General features: G+C 34.2%; 1 protein-coding gene and 1 long non-coding RNA gene across 11 annotated transcripts in view; one reads left to right on the top strand and one right to left on the bottom strand.

Moving 5' to 3' along the window:
* ATRX (ATRX chromatin remodeler) overlaps window positions 1-19,403 on the top strand; it is a 229,103-nt gene that overhangs the window by 39,564 nt on the left and 170,136 nt on the right. For all 10 annotated transcript variants that reach the window (XM_032475539.1, XM_032475538.1, XM_032475533.1 and 7 more), the window contains one exon: window positions 7,313-7,425. In XM_032475539.1, coding sequence (XP_032331430.1) covers window positions 7,313-7,425 — 113 coding nt within the window. The remainder of the gene's footprint in view (window positions 1-7,312; window positions 7,426-19,403) is intronic.
* Window positions 4,498-15,455, bottom strand: LOC116662156. The gene is made up of 3 exons (XR_004318138.1): window positions 15,445-15,455; window positions 10,067-10,069; window positions 4,498-4,622 (listed from the first exon to the last, which is right to left on the bottom strand). It is a non-coding gene; the product is annotated as an uncharacterized LOC116662156 (long non-coding RNA).

Genomic DNA, 19,403 nt, shown 5'->3' with positions numbered 1-19,403 from the left:
AATTATTTTCTCTGTATAAATAAAAAGAGGCAGAATTATTCAAGATGGGATCAAAGGCTTATTGCCAAATTGTTTTCTAAATACTTGTATTACCATTGGCCATTTTTGAGAGTGTCTATTTCATAGCACCTTGTTCTACAATGAGTAGTCTTTTTTTCCCCTTAAATATTTGATAGGTAAAAAAAAGGTATCACATTTAACACTTTTTACAGCATTTAGTAAGTTATACTGTCATGTTTATTTCTTCATGTATTTACTTTTTAAATGAAAATGTTCACAATTTTTTCAGGTTTCTGTAAGGGAACCAGAGCAAAGTAATGTGTTTTGCATTGCCTGATTTATTTATTTTTGGTTAGCACAAAAACATTTATCTGTTAACCAAAGGAATGGTCCTAATTTTCTTTTATTGAAGTATAGTTGAGTTATAATATTATATTAGTTTCAGGTGTACAGCATACTGATTAAGAATTTTTTATTGCATATATATTCCCTATAAAGTTACTATAATATTGGCTATATTCCCTTTTCTGAACAATATATCCTTGTAACTTATTTATTTTACACATATTAGTTTTACCTCTTAATCCCCATCCCTATTTTGCCCTTCCCCGTGCCCTCTCCTTGCTAGTAACCACTAGTTTGTTCTCTATACTGTAAGTCTGTTTCTTTTTTGTTATATTCATTTATTTTATTTTTTGGATCCCACACATGATATTTGTGTCTCTGACTTACTTCATTAAGCATAATACTCTCCAAGTCCATCCATGTTTTTGCAAAAGGCAAATTTTCATTCTTCTTTATGGCTGAGAAGTATTCCATTGTGTATATGCATATATATATATATATATATATATATATATATGTATGTATATATATATATATACACACACACACACATTCTTTATTCATTTGTTGTTGGAAATTAGGTTACTTCCATTTTCTTGGCTGTTGTGAAAAATGCTGCTCTGTACTTTGGGGTACATAAATCTTTTCAAATCAGTGTTTTCATTTTCTTTAGATGTTTGCTCAGGACTGGAATTGCTGTATGATATGGTAGTTCTGTTTTTAGTTTTCTGCAGAACCTCCATGCTGTTTTTTTTAATAGTGGCTGAACCAATTTACAATCCCACCAACAGTGTACAAGGGCACCCTTTTTCCCACATCCTTGTCAGCATTTGTTGTTTGTGTTACTTTTGATGATAGTCATTCTGACAGGTGCAATGTGACATCTCATTGTTTTTTTTTTCCATTTAATTGCAGTATAGTTGTTTTACAATGTTATGCAAGTTTCTGGTGTACAGAAAAGTGATTCAGTTACACATATATGTACCTAAACTTTTTTATATTCTTTTCCATTATGGTTTGTTATAGGATATTGAATATAGTTCCCTGTGCTATAACAGTAGGACCTTGTAGTTTATGTTATATACAGTAGCTTGTTTCTGCTAATCCCAAACTCCTAATTTATCCCTCCCCTACCCCCTTTCCCCTTTTGGTAACCATAATTTTTTTCTCTATATCTGTGAGTCCGTTTCTGTTTTTAAAATAAGTTCATTTGTGACTTTTTTTTTAGAGTCCCCACATAAGTGATACTATAGGGTATTTTTCTCTCTCTGGCTTATTTCACTTAGTATGATAATCTCGGGGTCTGTCCATGTTGCTGCAAATGGCATTATTTCATTCTATTTTTATGGCTGAGTAGTATTCCATTGTGTGTATATACCACAGCTTCTTTATCCATTCATCTGTCAGTGGACATTTAGGTTGCATCCATGTCTTGGCTACTGTAAATAGGGCAGCTGTGAACATTGGGGTGCATGTATCTTTTTGAATTAGCATTCCTTCCAGATATATGCTCAGGAGTGGGCATGCTGGTTCATGTGGTAAGTCTATTTTTAGTTTTTTTAGGAATCTCCATACTGTTTTCCACAGTGACTGCATCAGTTTACATTCCCACCAAGAGTATAGTAGGGTTCCCTTTTCTTCACACCCTCTCCAGCAGTTGTTATTTGTAAACTTTTGAATGATGGCCATTCTGACTGGTGTGAGGTGGTACCTCATTGTAGTTCTGATTTGCATTTATCTGTTAATTAGTGATATTGAGCATCTTTTCATGTGTCTGTTAGCCATCTATATTTCTTCTTTGGAGAAATGTCTGTTTAGGTCTTCTGCCCATGTTTTGATTGGGTTCTTCACTGTGGTTTTGATTTGCATTTTTTTGATTAATGATGTTGAGCATATTTTCATGTGCCTGTTGGTCCCCTGTATATCTTCTTTAGAAAAATGTCTGTTTGGGTTTTCTACCCATTTTTTGATTTTTTTTTTTTTTTTAGATACTGAGTTGCATGAGCTGTTTATATATTTTGGATATTAACCTTTTATGAGTCATATCATTTGCAAATATTTTCCCTGATTCTGTATGTTGCCATTTCGTTTTGTTGATGGTTTCCTTTGCTCTATAAAAGCCTTTAAGTTTAATTAGGTTCTATTTGTTTATTTTTGCTTTTGTTTCCTTTGCCTTAGGACACAGATCCAAAAAAAAAATTACTATAATCTGTGTCAAACAATATACTACCTATGTTTTATTCTAGGAGTTTAATGGTTTCTGGCCTTACATCTAGGTCTTTAGTCCATTTCACATTCATTTTTATATATGATATGAAAAAATGTTCTGATTTCATTCTTTTACGTATAGCTGTCCAATTTTCCTGGTACCAGTTTTTGAAGAGCCTGTCTTTTCTCTATTGTATATTCTTGCCTCCTTTGTGATAGATTAATTGACCATAAGCACTTGGATTTATTTCTTGGCTGTCTATTCTGTTCCATTGATCGGTATGTCTGTTTTTTTGTGTGTGTGTGCCAGTACCGTACTGTTTGATTGCTGTAGCTTTGCAGTATAGTCTGAAATCAGAGATTGTGATGCCTCTGGCTCTGTTCTTCTTTCTCAGGGTTGCTTTGGCTATTTTGATTCTTTTGGGTTTCCACACAAATTGTAGAATTATTTGTTCTAGTTCTGTGAAAAAGTCCATTGGTATTTGATAAGTATTTCATTGAATCTGTAGATTGCTTTGGGTTGTATGATCATTTTAACAAATGTAAAGTTTTCCAGTCCACGAACATGGTATATCTTGCCATTTGCTTGTGTTGTCTTCAGTTTCATCAGTGTCTTATAGTTTTCTGAGTACAAATATTTTACCTCCTTATTTAGATTTATTCCTGGTATTTTATTCTTTTTGATGCGATGGTAAATGGGATTGTTTTCTTCATTTCTCTTTCTGATATTTCTTTGTTATTGTACAGAAATGTGACAGATTACTGTATATTGCTTTTGTATCCTGCAACTTTACAAAATTGATGAACTCTAGTAGTTTTTTTGGTGGTGTCTTTAGCATTTTCTATGTAGGGATGATCTTGATTAAAGCCCACAGTTGGAAATAGTTGCATGTTAAATGTTTGTGATAGATAATTGAACACAGTAATGAGAAAAAGTGTTGTGAAGATTTGCTCATCCAGCTGAGCTTGTTTAACAGCTAATTCCTCTTGAAAGTGTTGTTGGAATTTTTATACCTTTTCATAGATCCTCATACAGGTGACATTGTTTATAACACATTCTACCATTAATTTCCTACCTTCCACTTTTCTTATTGAGCTTTACTTCTCTTATGATTCCTGGTGTTGAACCAATGCAACTTTGTTAAGTTGAAGACAGTCGGAGTTTTTCTCACATCAGCTGTAGTTTTTTCAAACTTCTCTTCCAGTTTACAAGAAAACTGTTTTCAAGATGCTCTCAGTTTTTACAGTGAGAGGTTTGCTGTCAGAAGTGATGACATAATCTTGCTTGGCCATTGCACCCATTTTTCACAGTGCCAGTCTCACGCCTGCTTCCTTCATACACTCCTCAAAGCTTTTACTCTTCCTTCATATATTCAACAAAGTCATTTTTTACTAGCTACTGAATGGTAGCCATGGTTGGCCTTGGGAACAGTGTCTAATGTGGGAAGCAGGGCACCTGATCCTGAGAGATGTGCTTTGCCTAATCCCTTGTCACCCCTGGCTCCCATTCCCCTGAACCAGGAGGTGCAGACTTGCTCCATCCACGACTCCTCAGGCACTTCCTGCAATCTAAATTAGTTTATTACTCAAATAATATGCTAATTAAAAATTAATTATACCTCCTTTAGACTTTTAAATTAAATTACTAGAATATTGTAGATAAAGCTTAAGTCCCATTTGAACTATTTCTTGATCTATCTATATTGGTTCATATGGCTCTGCTTCATTCATTTAACTGCTGTATAGTATTCTATCATGTGAGTATATAATCTGTTCATCCTGCTTTTTTTAGATATTAGGTTATTTCCAAATTTTCTCTAATAGAAGCAGTACTGCAGTTTGTACATATCTTTGTTTATAGCTTTAGTGACCAGACATGCACCAATTTTCTTTTAATATTTGCCTGATATATCACAGGTCTTTTTAAAAATTTACCATTTTAACAATTTCAAAGTCTACAAATCAGTGACATTAAGTACATTGGCAGTCCTGTGTAACCATCATCACTCTCCATTCCAGAACTTTTTCATCATCTTCAAGACAGAACCTGTTCCCATTAAACAGTAACTCTACATTCCCTCCCTTCTCCAGCCCTCTAGTCTGCTTTTTGTCTGTATGAATTTGACTACCCTAAGACCCTCATCTAAGTGGTATTGTACTATATTTGTCCTTTTGTTGTGTCTGGCTTATTTTACTTACCATAATGTTTTCAAAGTTGATCTGTGGTATAGCACGTATCAGAATTTCATTCCTTTTTAGGGAATGTCATTTCTTTTATTCCATGTGTATACTGTATTTTATTTATCAATTCATCTGTTGTTGACGGACAGAAAGGTGGAAATAAACCTTTTTGGCTCTTGTGAATAATGCTAGTATGAATGTTGATGGTGTAACTATCTATTTGGGTCCCAGCTTTCATTTCTTTTGGATATCTACTTAGAAGTAGAATTACTGGATCTTATGGTAATGTTTTGTTTCTCTTTCTGAAGTACTGCTGTACTGTTTTTCCTCAGTGAATTCATCATTTGATATTCCTACCAGCATCACACACAGGGTTCCAGTTTCTTCACATCCTCACCAACACTTGTTCTTTTCCTTTTCTTTTCTTTTTTTTTTTTTGGGATAATAGCCTCCTAACAGGTGTGAAGTGTTACCCAATTGTGGTTTTGATTTGTATTTCCCTAATGACTAGTGATGTAGAGCATCTTTTTGTGTATTTATTGGATTTTTGTATGTCCTTTGGAGAAATATCTATTCAAATCCTTTGTCCATTTTTGAATTTGGTTATTTGGATTTTTGTTGTTGAGTTGTAGGGTTTATTTACACATTCTGGATATCAGTACCATTTCAGATATATGATTTGGAAATATTTTCTCCCATTTTGTGGGTCATCTTTTCACGCTCTTGATAGCGTCCTTTGATGCAGAAAAGTGTTTCATTTTGATGAAATCCGGTTTATTGTTTTATTTTGTTGCCTGTGCTTTTGGTGTCATTCAAGAAAGCATCACCAGTTACAAGGTCATGAAGGTTCCTCCTCTGTTTTCTTTTAAGAGTTTAATAGTTTTAGCTACTATGTTTAGGTCTTTGATGAATTTTGAGTTAATTTTTCTATGTGGAGTCAGACAAGGATCCACTTCATTATTTTGCATGTGTATATCCAGTTTTCCCAGCACCACATATTGAAAAAGACTGTTCCTTCTCCATTGACTGTTGTTGACACCCCTGTTGAAAATCAATGACCATATATATGCAAGGATTTATTTCTGGGTTTTCTATTCTGTTGGTCTATATGTTTATCCATATGCCAGCACCAACACTGTTTTGATTATTTTAGCTCTGCAATTAGTTTTTTTATTTGAAGTATAACTGATTTACAATATTGTGTTAGTTTCAAGTGTACAACAAAGTGATTCAGTTGTATATAAATGTTTTCAGTTAAATATATATCAGATTATTTTCCATTATAAGTTATTACAAGATACTGAATATAGTTCTCTGTGTTAGACAGTAAATCCTTGTTTCTTATGCAGTTAGTTTTGAAATAAAGAACTGTGAATTGTTTACTTTTGTTCTTTTTCACAGTTGTTTTGGCTATTCAGAATTCCTTAAGGTTTCCTCATGAATTTTAGTATGGGTTTTTCTGTTTCTGCAAAAAAGCTGTTGGGATTTTGGTAGGGGTTGAATTGAATGTGTAGATCACTTTGGATAGTATTGTCATCTTAACAATATTAACTCTTCCAACTCATGCACATGGGGCATTTTCCCATTTATTTATGTCTTTAATTTCTTTCAGCAGTGAAAATACTGCTGTTTTGCAGTTTTTCATGCATAAAGTCTTTCACCTCCTTGGTTAAACTTATTCCTAAATATTTGATTCTTCTTGATGCTATTGCAAATGGAATTATTTTCTTAATTTCCTTTTTGGAGTGTTCATTGTTAGTGATAGAAATGCAGCTGATTTTTGTATGTTAATTTTGTGTCCACTAACTTTACTGAATTCGTTTACTAACTGTCTGAGAATTTGCTTGTGATTATCTTAAACATTTTGTACATATAAGATGTGATCTGTGGACAGAGACAATTTTATTCTTCCTTTTCAGTTTTTAAACAGTCATGAAGTGAACAGAAATTTAAAATTAATTACCAATGATTTTTCTAAAGACCATTTTTGGTCAATATACTCATGATCATGTACCCAAACTCAGAGGTTCTTTATGGTCCATCGCTAGGCCTTAAAGACAGCAGCGCATCTATAGCAGTAGGTAGATGAGTGGGTGAAAATGAAAAATAGTTTTGTAAGATGTCACCACTGTGGAAAACTGGGTAAGGGATACACGGGATCTTTGCTTGTGAACCTACACTTATCTCAAAATGAAAAGTTTAAAAAAGAAGACTAGTTCCCCTATGTATATATTTCTCCAAAATAATATTACAAAGAGGTGAAGCACTAATAATTTTTGGAACTCCACAATTCTTCGTGGAAAAAAAGTAGTAAAACATTTCAAGGCAAAGAACATGGCCCATAGTTAAAAACACTTACATTAGGACTCAAAACTTCTTTGAAATCCAGTCGTTCATGATATGGTTAGCTTACATTAGGAATTTAGATTTTTTTTTTTGATCAACTTGAAGATACGCAGAAGATACACAGATCAGATCTCACTGGTCATTTGCATCAAGCCCATGTTTATTAAACTTTATATTTACTTCAATATATGACAGCTAACTAAGGAAATTATTAAAATTTTTGTCTTGACAGTGAAAGCAAGTTGAATACATTGGTGCAGAAGCTTCATGACTTCCTGGCACATTCATCAGAAGAATCTGAAGAAACAAGTTCTCCTCCAAGACTTGTGATGAACCAAAGCACAGGTAAATTAAAAATAATGTGCAATATCTTCTAGTCTATTTTCCATTTATTTTTTGGGGGAGCAGCTATTAAAGTCTTTAATAGCCCCTATGTAATCTAGTTTTTAGATAATAACTGATATTGGAGATTTTAATTTAAAAATGTAAGGTATTTTGGTCAGCTAATCTTTGACAAAGGAGGCAAGAATATACAATGGAGAAAAGATGGTCTTTTCAGCAAATGGTGTTGGAAAACTGGACAGCAGCATGTAAATCAGTGAAGCTAGAACACTCCCTTACACAATACACAAAAATAAACTCAAAATGGACCAACGACTTAAACATAAGACAAGATACAATAAACCTCCTAGAAGAAAATATAGGCAAAACATTATCTTACATACATCTCAAAAATGATCTACTAGGAGAATAGATAAACAAGATTATACTGTATAGCACAGGGAAATATACACAAGATCTTATGGTAGCTCACAGAGAAAAAAATGTGACAATGAATATATATATGTTCATGTATAACTGAAAAATTGTGCTCTACGCTGGAATTTGACACAACATTGTAAAATGATTATAAATCAATAAAATGTTAAAAAAAATGAGCTAGTAGGGCAGTATACACAAGCAATAGAAATAAAAGCAAGAATAAACAAATGGGACCTAATTAAACTTACAAACTTCTGCACAGCAAAGGAAACCATAAGTAAAACAAAAAGACAACCTACAGAATGGGAGAAAATTTTTGCCAATGAAACTGACAAAGGCTTGATCTCCAGAATATGTAAGCAGCTCACACAGCTTGACAAGAAAGAAACAAACAACCCAATCCAAAAATGGGCAGAAGACCTAAACAAGCATTTCTCCAAGGAAGAAATACAAATGATCAATAGGCACATGAAAAAATGTTCAGTATCACTAATTATCAGAGAAATGCAAATCAAAACTACAATGAGGTATCACCTCACACCAGTCAGAATGGCCGTCATTCAAAAATCCACAAATGACAAATGCTGGAGAGGCTGTGGGGAAAGGGGAACTCTCCTACACTGCTGGTGGGAATGCAGTTTGGTGTAGCCACTGTGGAAAACAGTGTGGAGATTCCTCAAAAGACTAGGAATAGACTTAACCATATGACCCAGTCATCCCGCTCCTGGGCATATATCCAGAAGGAACCCTACTTCTAAAGGACACCCGCACCCCAATGTTCATAGCAGCACTATTTACAATAGCCAAGACATGGAAACAGCCTAAATGTCCATCAACAGATGACTGGATAAAGAAGATGTGGTCTATTTATACAATGGAATACTCTTGAGCCATAAAAACCTACAACATAATGCCATTTGCAGCAACATGGATGTTCCCGGAGAATGTCACTCTAAGTGAAGTAAGCCAGAAAGAAAAAGAAAAATACCATATGAGATCACTCTTATGTGGAATCAAAAAAAAAAACATAAGTACAAAACAGAAACAGACTCATAGACACAGAATAGAAACTTGTGGTTGCAAAGGGGGAGGGGAGTGGGAAGGGACAGACTGGGATTTCAAAATGTAGACTAGATAAACAAGGTTATACTGTATAGCACAGGGAAATATATACAAGATCTTGAGGTAGCTCACAGCAAAAAAAAAGTGACAATGAATATATGTATGTTCATGTATAACTGCAAAATTGCGCTCTATACTGGAATTTGACACAACATTGTACAATGACTATAACTCAATAAAAAATGTTAAAAAAAAGTAAGGTTGTATAGTTATAGGTGCTTAGAGAAGCATACACTTACGGTTTTATGTGTAATGGAGATATATTATAGTTGGGGGGTGATGAATGTTGACTGTTTAAAATAGTGTTAGAAGAGGTGGGAACAGTACAGAAATATATTATCCTAGAAGTTATTCATGTATTTTTTTTTATTGAAGTACCGTCAGTTACAAGGTGTCAATTTCTTGTGTACAGCACAATGTCCCATTCATGCATATACATGCATATATTTGTTTTCATATTTTTTCCTTAAAACTTACTACAAGATATTGAATATAGTTCCCTGCACTATACAACAGAAACTTTTTTTTCTAATTATTTTTATATATAGTGGCTAACATTTGTAAATCTCAAATTACCAAATTTATCCCTTCCCACCCTCTTTCCCTGGTAACCATAAGATTCTTTACTATGTCTGTGAGTCTCTGTTTTGTAGATGAGTTCATAGTGTTTTTTTCCTTTTTCCTTTTTTTTTAGATTCTGCATATAAGTGATATATGGTATTTTTCTTTCTGACTTACTTAACTTAAAACAATGATCTCTAGGTCCATCCATGTTGCTGCAAATGGCATCATTTTGTTCTTTTTTATGGCTGAGTAGTAATCTATTGTATAAATATACCACAACTTCTTTATCCAGTCATATGTTGATGGACATTTAGGTTGGTTCCATGTTTTGGTTGTTGTATATAGTGCTGCTGTGAACATTGGGATGCATGTATCTTTTCAAATTAGAGTTCCCTCTGGATATATACCTAGAAGTGGGACTGCTGGATCATATGATAAGTCTATTTTTATTTTGAGGAATCTCCATACTGTTTTCCATACTAGCTGCACCAAACTACATTCCCACCAACAGTGGAGGAGGGTTCCCTTTTCTCCACACCCTCTCCAGCATTTATCATTAGTGGACTTTTGAATGATGGCCCTTCTAACTGGTGTGAGGTGATACCTCATGTAGTTTTGATTTGCATTTCTCTTATAATTAGTGATATTGAACATTTTTTCATGTGCCTATTAGTCATTCGTATGTCTTCTTTGGAGAATTGCTTGTTTAGGTCTTCTGCCCATTTTTGGATTTTTTTTATTATTATTATGTCGTATGAGCTGCTTTATATTCTGGAGATCAAGCCTTTGTCGGTTTCATCATTTGCAAAAATTTTTTTCCCATTCCGTAGGTTGTCTTTTTGTTTTGCTTATGGTTTTCTTTTCTGTGTAAAGCTTGTAAGTTTAATTAGGTCCCATCTGTTTATTTTTGCTCTTATTTCTGTTTCCTGGGTAGACTTCCATAGGAGAACATTGCTAAGATACATGTCGTTGAATGTTTTGCCTATGTTTTCTTCTAGGAGATTTAGTGTGTCTTGTCTTATATTTAAGTCTTTAAGCCATTTTGAGTTCATTTTTGTGTATGGAGTGAGGGACTCTTCTAACTTCATTGATTTGCATGCTGCTATCCAGTTTTCCCAACACCACTTGCTGAAAGGACTGTCTTTTCTCCATTGTATATTCTTGCCTCCTTTGTCGAAGATTAATTGAACATAGGTCTGTGGGTTTATTTCTAGGCTCTCTGTTCTGTTCCATTGATCCATATGTCTGTTTTTATATCAATACTGTGCTGTTTTGATTACTGTAGCTCTGTAATATTGTCTGAAGTCTGGGAGGGTTATTCTTCCAGTTTCATTCTTTTCCTTCAATATTGCTTTAGCAATTCTGGGTCTTTTGTGATTCCATATGAATTTTAGGATTGTTTGTTCTAATTGTGTGAAAAATGCTCTGGGTAGTTTGATAGGGATCACATTAAATATGTAGATTGCCTTAGGCAGTATGGCCATTTTAATGTTATTGATTCTTCCAATCCAAGAGCATGGGATAGCTTTCCATTTCTGTAAGTCATCATTAATTTCCTTAATCAATGTTTTGTAGTTCTCCATGTATAATAAGTCTTTCACCTCCTTGGTCAGATTTATTCCTAAGTATTTTATTGTTTTGGATGTGATTTTAAAAGGGATTGTTTCTTTACTTTCTTTTCCTGCTAATTCATTATTAGTGTAAAGAAATGCAACTGATTTTTGTATGTTGATATTGTATCCTGCTACCTTGCCGAATTCTTTTATCAGCTCTAGTAGTTTGTGTGTTAAGCCTTTAGGGTTTTCTTTATATAGTATCATGTCATCCACATACAGTGACAGCTTTACCTCTTCCCTTCCATTTGGATCCATTTTATTTCTTCTTCTTGCTTGATTGCTGTGGCTAAGACTTCCAAGACTGTGTTAAATAGAAGTGGTGAGAGTGGGCATCCTTGTCTTGTTCCAGGTTTTAGTGGGAAGGCTTTTAGTTTTTCACCATTGAGTATTTTGCTGACTGTAGGTTTGTCATAAATAACTTATTATGTTGAGATATGTTCTCTCTATACCCACTTTGGTAAGACTTTTTATTATGAATGGGTGTTGAATTTTATCATATGCTTTTTCTGCATCTATTGAGATGATCGTGTGGTTTTTGTCCTTTCTTTTGTTGATGTGTTATATCACATCGATTGATTTGCGTATGTTGAACCATCCTTGTGTCTCTGGGATGAATCAAACTTCATCATGGTGTATGATCTTTTTTATGTGCTGTTGGATTCTGTTTGCTAATATTTTGTTGAGGATTTTTGCATCTATGTTCATCAGTGATAGTGGCCTGTAATTTTCTTTTTTGGTAGTGTCTTTGTCTGATTTTGGTATCAGGGTGATGGTGGCTTCATAGAATGAGTTTGGGAGTACTCATTCCTTTACAATCTTTTGGAAGAGTTTGAGAAGGACTGGTGTCAGTTCTTCTTTGTATATTTGGTAGAATTCCCCAGTGAAGCCATCTAGTCCTGGGCTTTGTTTGCAAGGAGTTTTTTTAATTGCTAATTCTATGTTGTTATTCATGTATTATGCGATAAATTTTTAGGTTGTTTTGTAACTTCTCTGAGTAGATTTGGTACATATTTTTAAAAATAAAAAACATTTGACATCTCATCTCTACCTCTCTTTCTCCTTTCTAAAACTGTGTTGTATCATGTGATGATTACCATCACTTGTTTTGAGGTTTTGTGGCTAGCTGAACACACACAACACACACACTTGTGCACTTTCAGAAAAAAGGTAATATGTACAGGAAGTATTGAGACGTAGTTCACAGGGAAAAGCTCAAGCATATGTGTACTTACAGTCCCACAAGGTGAGAAGAGAGGGAATGGGTCAGAAACTAAGAAGAGATACTAGTTGAGCATTTTCTAAAAATAATGAAAGATATCAAGCCATAGATTCATGAAATACTATGGGCCTCAATCTGGATAAATATAAAGAAAACTACAACTAAGAATATCATAATTAAACTCCTAAAGAATGAAAACCAAGTGAAAAATCTGAGCAGCCAGAGGAAAAAAGTCATTGCTTTTTATTTTATTATTATTTTTAAATTTTTTATGAGATTTTTTTTGGTGGAAGGTAACTAGGTTAATTTTTTGATTGATTGATTGATTGATTTATAGAGGAGGTACTGGGGATTGAACCCAGGACCTTGTGCATGTTAATCCAGTGCTCTATCTCTTGAGCTATACACTCCCCCCAAAGTCATTGCTATTTGAATTTGAATGTTTTTGAACAACAGTTACAGTGATAGCTCATTTTACAACAGGAATGTTAGAAGCTGGATGACAATGAAATGATAACTTTAAAGTGCCAAATGAAAATAATTGTCAATGTAGAACTCTGTTCAGTGAAAACATCTTTCTAACATGAAAATTGAATAAATACAAAAAGTGAAAACTTGATTTCAGCAGACCTACACTAGAGGAAATACTAAAGAGTTTTCTTGAATCAGAAGGAAAATAACTTGAAATGTGACACCAAAATACAGAAAGTTATGAATAGCAATGGGAAGGGTAAATACATGGGTAAAACGAAATATGTACTTTAATCTACAATTTCTATTCTTAATTCATAAATTTCCCAACAGTGTGTTCATAGGTAAGTTTTTTTCTGCTGAAATCCAGGATCCAGTTGATGATTACATGTTGCATATAGTTACCTGGCCTTTAGTCTTTCCAAGTCTGAAATAATTTCTCTGTCTGCTGGAACCATGGTATTTTTCAAATGCACAAATCTGTTTATTACTTAGATGATTGTCCCTCAATGTGGATTTGCCTTACTATAATTAGATTGAGGTTTCTTTAAATTTTTGGCAGGATTACCACATAAGTGATGTTATGTTCTTGTCTGTATACTATATCACAAGGCACAGAGTATAGTTTTTCCTTTATTGGTGATGTTAACTCAGGTTATTTGGTATGGTTATTTTGCTACATTAATTCACTATAAAGTTATATGATTTATTTCTTTGTAAATGGTAAGCAATTTGATGATTACTTTGAAACTACTGAGATATTTTTTCATCATTATCCATTATTTTTTCTTATTTTATCCTTACTTTCTGCCCTCACAAGATGTTCATTGTTTACTTTGCAGTGTCTCTTCCCCAGCCCTGGAATCAGTTACTTCTCCAAGGAGTTCTGCTTCATTTTATGAGATATAGTATTTAGAAAGCAGTATCTAGGTGTATGGTGTGCTCGTTGCCACCAGGATGTCTTTGCTTCCAGGCCCTCTTATAGAGAAAGCCAATGTATGTGTTATATTTTCATGAGTTGATATTGATACTTTTAATTGTATGTTGGACAACAGGTGTCATTTTAGTCATCCTCTTTTCATATTTTAACTTCTTACTGCAGCAGAAAGAAATTTGGTTCCCCTTATCCTTAGTTTATGTACTCAGTTGCTCAGTCATCATTATACCCATATACTTTCAAATTTGGAAACAAACCATCACAATAAAGAAACCTAACTAGTGTCAGGTATTCATTTAAAATTTCTTTTTTCTTTAGAATGAAGTTATATTGTCACAGTTCTGTGTTTGGTATTTAGTTGAGGAGTTCTGCTTCTGGTGGTAATGGCAGAGTAGCTCTATTTGGATAAACAGATAGCTCCCACAGATTCCAGTTATAACCTCTGGCCAAAATGCTAAAAACAATGATGTGGAAGGACTGAACAGTGACAAAAAGCAGACACAAACTGGAGGAGAGTCAACGGATGGAAGAAGGAAGTATTAATGGCTGAATTCCCAATTGTTAAGCCTTTTGTCCTTAAGAATATACCAGTTAGCTCCAGCAGTGGTGTTTAAAACTTGTATACCAGTCTCATTAGGGCCGTGCTGTGGAAGCCTGCAACCCCATTGCTTCTGATAGCCTCCTTGTGACTAAGATTGAACCAACATAAAACTCAGCATTTTGTTCAAGATGGCGGCATAGGAAGATCCTGAACTCACCTACTTTCACAGACACACTGGGTCTACAGCTGCATGAAGAGCAATTCCTCCTGCAGAAGAACTGAGGACTGATTAAACAGCCTCTGCACAACAAACGATACAATGACCACATAGAGATTGGTGGGAGAGACAGAGACACATTATCAGTGGGAACCCTACTTAATTCATTGTACTGTAGTGGGGAAGGATATAACTGAGGGGCCTGTGTGCAGGCCCTGGGGCACAGAGAAAAAACAGTCGTAAAGGGGACCTGGACTATACATGAGTGAAATCCATTTACTAACCCTAGAATGTCTGCTAAATGGTTGGGGGTGTGCTGAAACTTTCTCCAGCATTGAAGGTGCTAGAGTGCACCACTTTTTGTGTTCCCCCCTTCACCTTGATAGCATGAGTGGGAACATGGTTCAGGTGCCGTAGCTGGCCTGCCAAGGCTACCCCAGCATGGCCCTGGCCAACATAAGCTATAGCCATTCTTGCTGAGGCAGCCTGAATGTGGATTGCCTCAGGACCCCTCTGGTTCATGACTGGCCAGGCTTGGCCTGTCAAAGTTGCCTGGTACTTGCAGACTACACAGGGCATGCTCCTGCCCAAGACTATGCCTTCAAGACTGGGAAAAGTACCTATTTTACCTGATATATAGAAACAGACACAAAGTCAAACAAATTAGGGACAGAGAAATATGTTCCAAAAGAAAGAATAAGATGAAAATGCAGGCAAAAACCTTAATGAAATGGAGATATGTAATTTGCTTGGTTAAGGATTCAAAGAAATGGTCATTAAAGATGAATCCTAAACTAGGGAGAAGAATGGAGGAACACAGTGAGAACGTCAAAGAATTAGAAAATATAATAAAGGACCAGTCAGAGCTGAGGAACACAAAAGCTGAAATGAAAAATAACACTAAAGGAAATTGACAGCAGATTGGATGATACAGTAGAACACATCAGCAATCTGGAAGATGAAATAGTGGAAATCAACCAGTCAGGAAAGGAAAAAAAATTTTTTTAAATGAGGAGAGTTTAGGGGATCTTTGGGGCAACTTTAGGAGTAAGGATCTCAGATGGAGAAGAGAAAGGAACAGAAAACTTACGTGGAGAAATGATGACTTACAACTTTCCTAATCTGAGAAAGGAAACAGGCATCCACTGATGGGACACACAGAGAGTCCCAAACAAGATGATCCCAAACAGAGCCACACCAAATCATATAATTAAAATGGCAAAAGATAAAGACAGAATTTTAAGGGCAGTAAGAAAGAGATAAAGCAACTAATCATACAGAAGGAAAACACCACTAGATTATTAGCTGATTTTTCAGCAGAAACTGCAGGCCAGAAGAGGGTGGCATGACATATTTAAAGTACTGAAAGGATAAAACTTATGACCAAGAATACTCTGCCTGGCAAGGTTATCACTCAGAATTGAAGGAGAGATGAAGAGTTTCCCAGACAAGCAGAACCTAAAGGAGTTGGGCACCACTAAATTAGCCTTATAAGAAATGTTAAAGCATCTTCGTAAGGTGGGAAAGAAAATGCAATAGCTTGAATAAGAAAATGTTTGAAAGAAAGAAATCTTACTGGTAAAGGTTAAATACATAGCAAAGGCAGTGGATCAGCCACTTGTACAGCTAGTAGGAAGGTTATAAGACAAAAGTAATAAAATCAACTAACTACAATGTAAAGAGATGCACAAAGTTTAAAATGTAAAATACGGTGCCAGAAACATAAAACATTGGGAGGGGTAATAAAAATGTAGTATTTTTATACTGTATATTTTTGAATTTCAGCAACTGTCAGCTGTGTGTGTGTGTAAAAATATAATTATTTATCAACTTGATGGTAACTGCAAATCCAAAACTTACAGTAGATACACAGAGATAAAGAGAAAGGAACTCAAACATAATACTGAAGAAAATCATCAAACTAAAAGGTGAGACCAAGAGAAGAAGAAAAGAACAAAGAAGAACTACAAAAGCAAGCAGAAAATAATGAACAAACTGGCAATAAGTACATAACTGTCAATAACCACTTTAAATGTAAACTTGACTAAATGCTCCAATCAAAAGACACAGATGACTGAGTGGATAAAAAAACAAGACCCATTTGTATGCTGTCTACAAGAAACTCACTTCAGATCTGAAGACAAACAGACTGAAACTGAAGGGATGAAAAAAGATATTCCATGCAAACGGAAATGAGAAGAAACCTGGGGTAGCAATACTCATATTGGACAAAGTAAACTTTAAAACAAAGTCTATAACAGAAGACAAAGAAGGATGTTACTTAATGGACTCAGTAAAGGGAGAAATTGATAGCAATACAATGATACTATGGGATTTTAATACACTACTTACATCAATGGATAGTTCATCCAGACAGAAAAATCAATAAAGAAGCATCAGCCTTAAAAACATTAGACTTAATATATGAACTTAATATATACAGATCATTCCATCCCCCAAATGTAGAATACACATTCTTCTCAAGTGCATATGGAACATTCTCTAGGGTGGATCACGTGTTAGGCTACAGAACAAGTGTCAGTAAATTTAAGAGTCTGAAATTATATCAAACATCTCTTCTGACCACAGCGGTATGAAACTAGAAATCAGTTACAAGAAGAAAACTGGAAAAAACCACAAACACATGAATACTAAACAAAATGCTACAAAACCAATGAATCAACGAAGAAATCAAAGAGGAAATTAAAAAATACCTTGAGACACATGAAAATGGAAACACAACTTTCCAGCATCTATGGGATGCACAATATGTAGTTCTAAGAGGGGAGACTGTAGCAATACAGGCCTGCTTCAAGAAACAATAAAAAAATCTCAAATTAAAATACAGCTTTTATACCTAAAGGCACTAGAAAAAGAAGACCAAAACAAGCCCAAACTTAGTAGAAGGAAGGAAATAATAAAAGTCAGACTGGAAATAATGAAATTGATACTTTGTCTTTTCTTCCTCTTCAGAGGGTCTTTTGTAGAGCAAAAGGTTTTAATTTTGAGGAAGTCCAATTTATAGATTTCCTTTTAAGGATTATGCTTTTCTTATACATAAGGAGCTAGAAAAAGAAGAATAAACAAAACTGAAAGTTAGTAGAAGGAAATCAAAGAGCAGAAATAAATGAAAGAGAGACTAAGACAAAAGAAAAGATCAATGGAACTAAGAGCTTTTTTTTTGAAAATATAAATAAAATTGAAAAACCTTTAGTCACACTTAATCATGAAAAAAAAAAAAAAAAGAGAGGGCCCAGGTAAAGTGAGAAATGAAGGAGGAAAAGTAACAGCTTATACCATATCAGTGTGAGGAATCATAAGACTACTATGCCAACAAATTGGACAACATAGAAGAGATGGATAAATTCCTAGAAACATAAGTCTTCCAAGACTGAATCATGAAGAAATAGAAAATCTGAACAGACTGATTACTAATAAAATTCAATCATTAATCAAAAACTTCCAACAAACATGAGTTCAAGACCAGATGACTTCATAGGTGAATTCTAACAAACATCTAGAGTTAATACCTATTTTTTCAAACTATTCCAAAAAATTGAAGAGGAAGAAACTCTTCCAAACCCATTCTACAAGGCCAGCATTAATTACTCTGATACCAAAACTAGACAAAGACACTATAAAAAAGAAAATTATAAGTCATTATCTCTGATGAATATGGATATAAAAATATTCCAAAAAAAGTAGCCATCAGAATTCAACAGTACATAAAAGGATCATAACTATGATCAACTGGGATTTATTTCAGGGATGGAAGAATTGCTCATTAACAGCAAATCATTCAACATGATACACCATGTTAACAAAACGAAGAATAAAAATCATATGATCTCAGTAGATGCAGAAGAAGAATTTGACAAAATTCAACATCCATTTATGATAAAAATTCTCAACAAAGGGTATAAAGGGAGAATACCTCATCATAATAAAGATCGTTAGTGATAAATCCACAGCTAACATCATACTCAGTGGTAATAAGCTGAAAGATTTTTCTCTAAGATCAGGAAAAAGGCAAGGATGCCCACTCTTGCCACTTTTATTCAACATACTATTGGAAGTCTTCATTATAGCAGTCAAACAAGAAAAATAGAAAGCATCCAAATTGTAAAGAAGTAAAAGTGTCAATATTTGCAGATAACATGATACTATATATAGAAAACCCTAAAAAAAACCCCCAAAACCCTAAAGACTCCACCAGAAAATATTAGGATGAAGAGATGAATTCCATAAAGTTGCAAGATAAAAAAAATTAATATACAAAATTGTTGTATTTCTATATACTAATTACAAACTATTAGAAAGAGAAATTAAACAATCTTGTTTACTGTTGTGTCAGAAAAAAAGCCTAGGAATAAATTTAACCAAGAAGATGAAAGACCTGTACTTTGAAAACTTAAGATATTATTTTAAAGAAATAGAGGATTATACAACAAAGGAAAGATATTTGTGTCCATGGATTGGAATAATTAATATTGTTAAAATGTCCATGCTACCCAAAGCAATCTATAGATTCAATGAAATCCGTGAGATACCCATGGCATTTTTCACAGAACTAGAACAGATAGAATCATAAAATCTGTATGGAACCAGAAAAGACCTTATATAGCCCTATCTTAAGAAAGAACATAAAAGCTTGGTTATCACACACTTCACTGATTTCAATTCATACTATAAAGCTATAGTAGTGAGAACAGTATGGTACTGGCACAAAAACTGACAACATAGATTAATGGAGTAGAATAGACAGCCCAGATATAAACCCACTCTTTTATGGTCAATTAATCTGTGACAAAGGAGACAGAATATATGATGGGGAAGAGACAGCCTCATTAGTAATTGGTGTTGGGAAAGCCGGA

Source organism: Camelus ferus, chromosome X (genome assembly GCF_009834535.1).
Source record: "Camelus ferus isolate YT-003-E chromosome X, BCGSAC_Cfer_1.0, whole genome shotgun sequence".
Lineage (NCBI taxonomy): Eukaryota > Metazoa > Chordata > Mammalia > Artiodactyla > Camelidae > Camelus > Camelus ferus.
The sequence above is the reverse complement of the archived record's forward strand: the minus strand, read 5'-3'. Positions and strand labels throughout refer to the sequence as shown.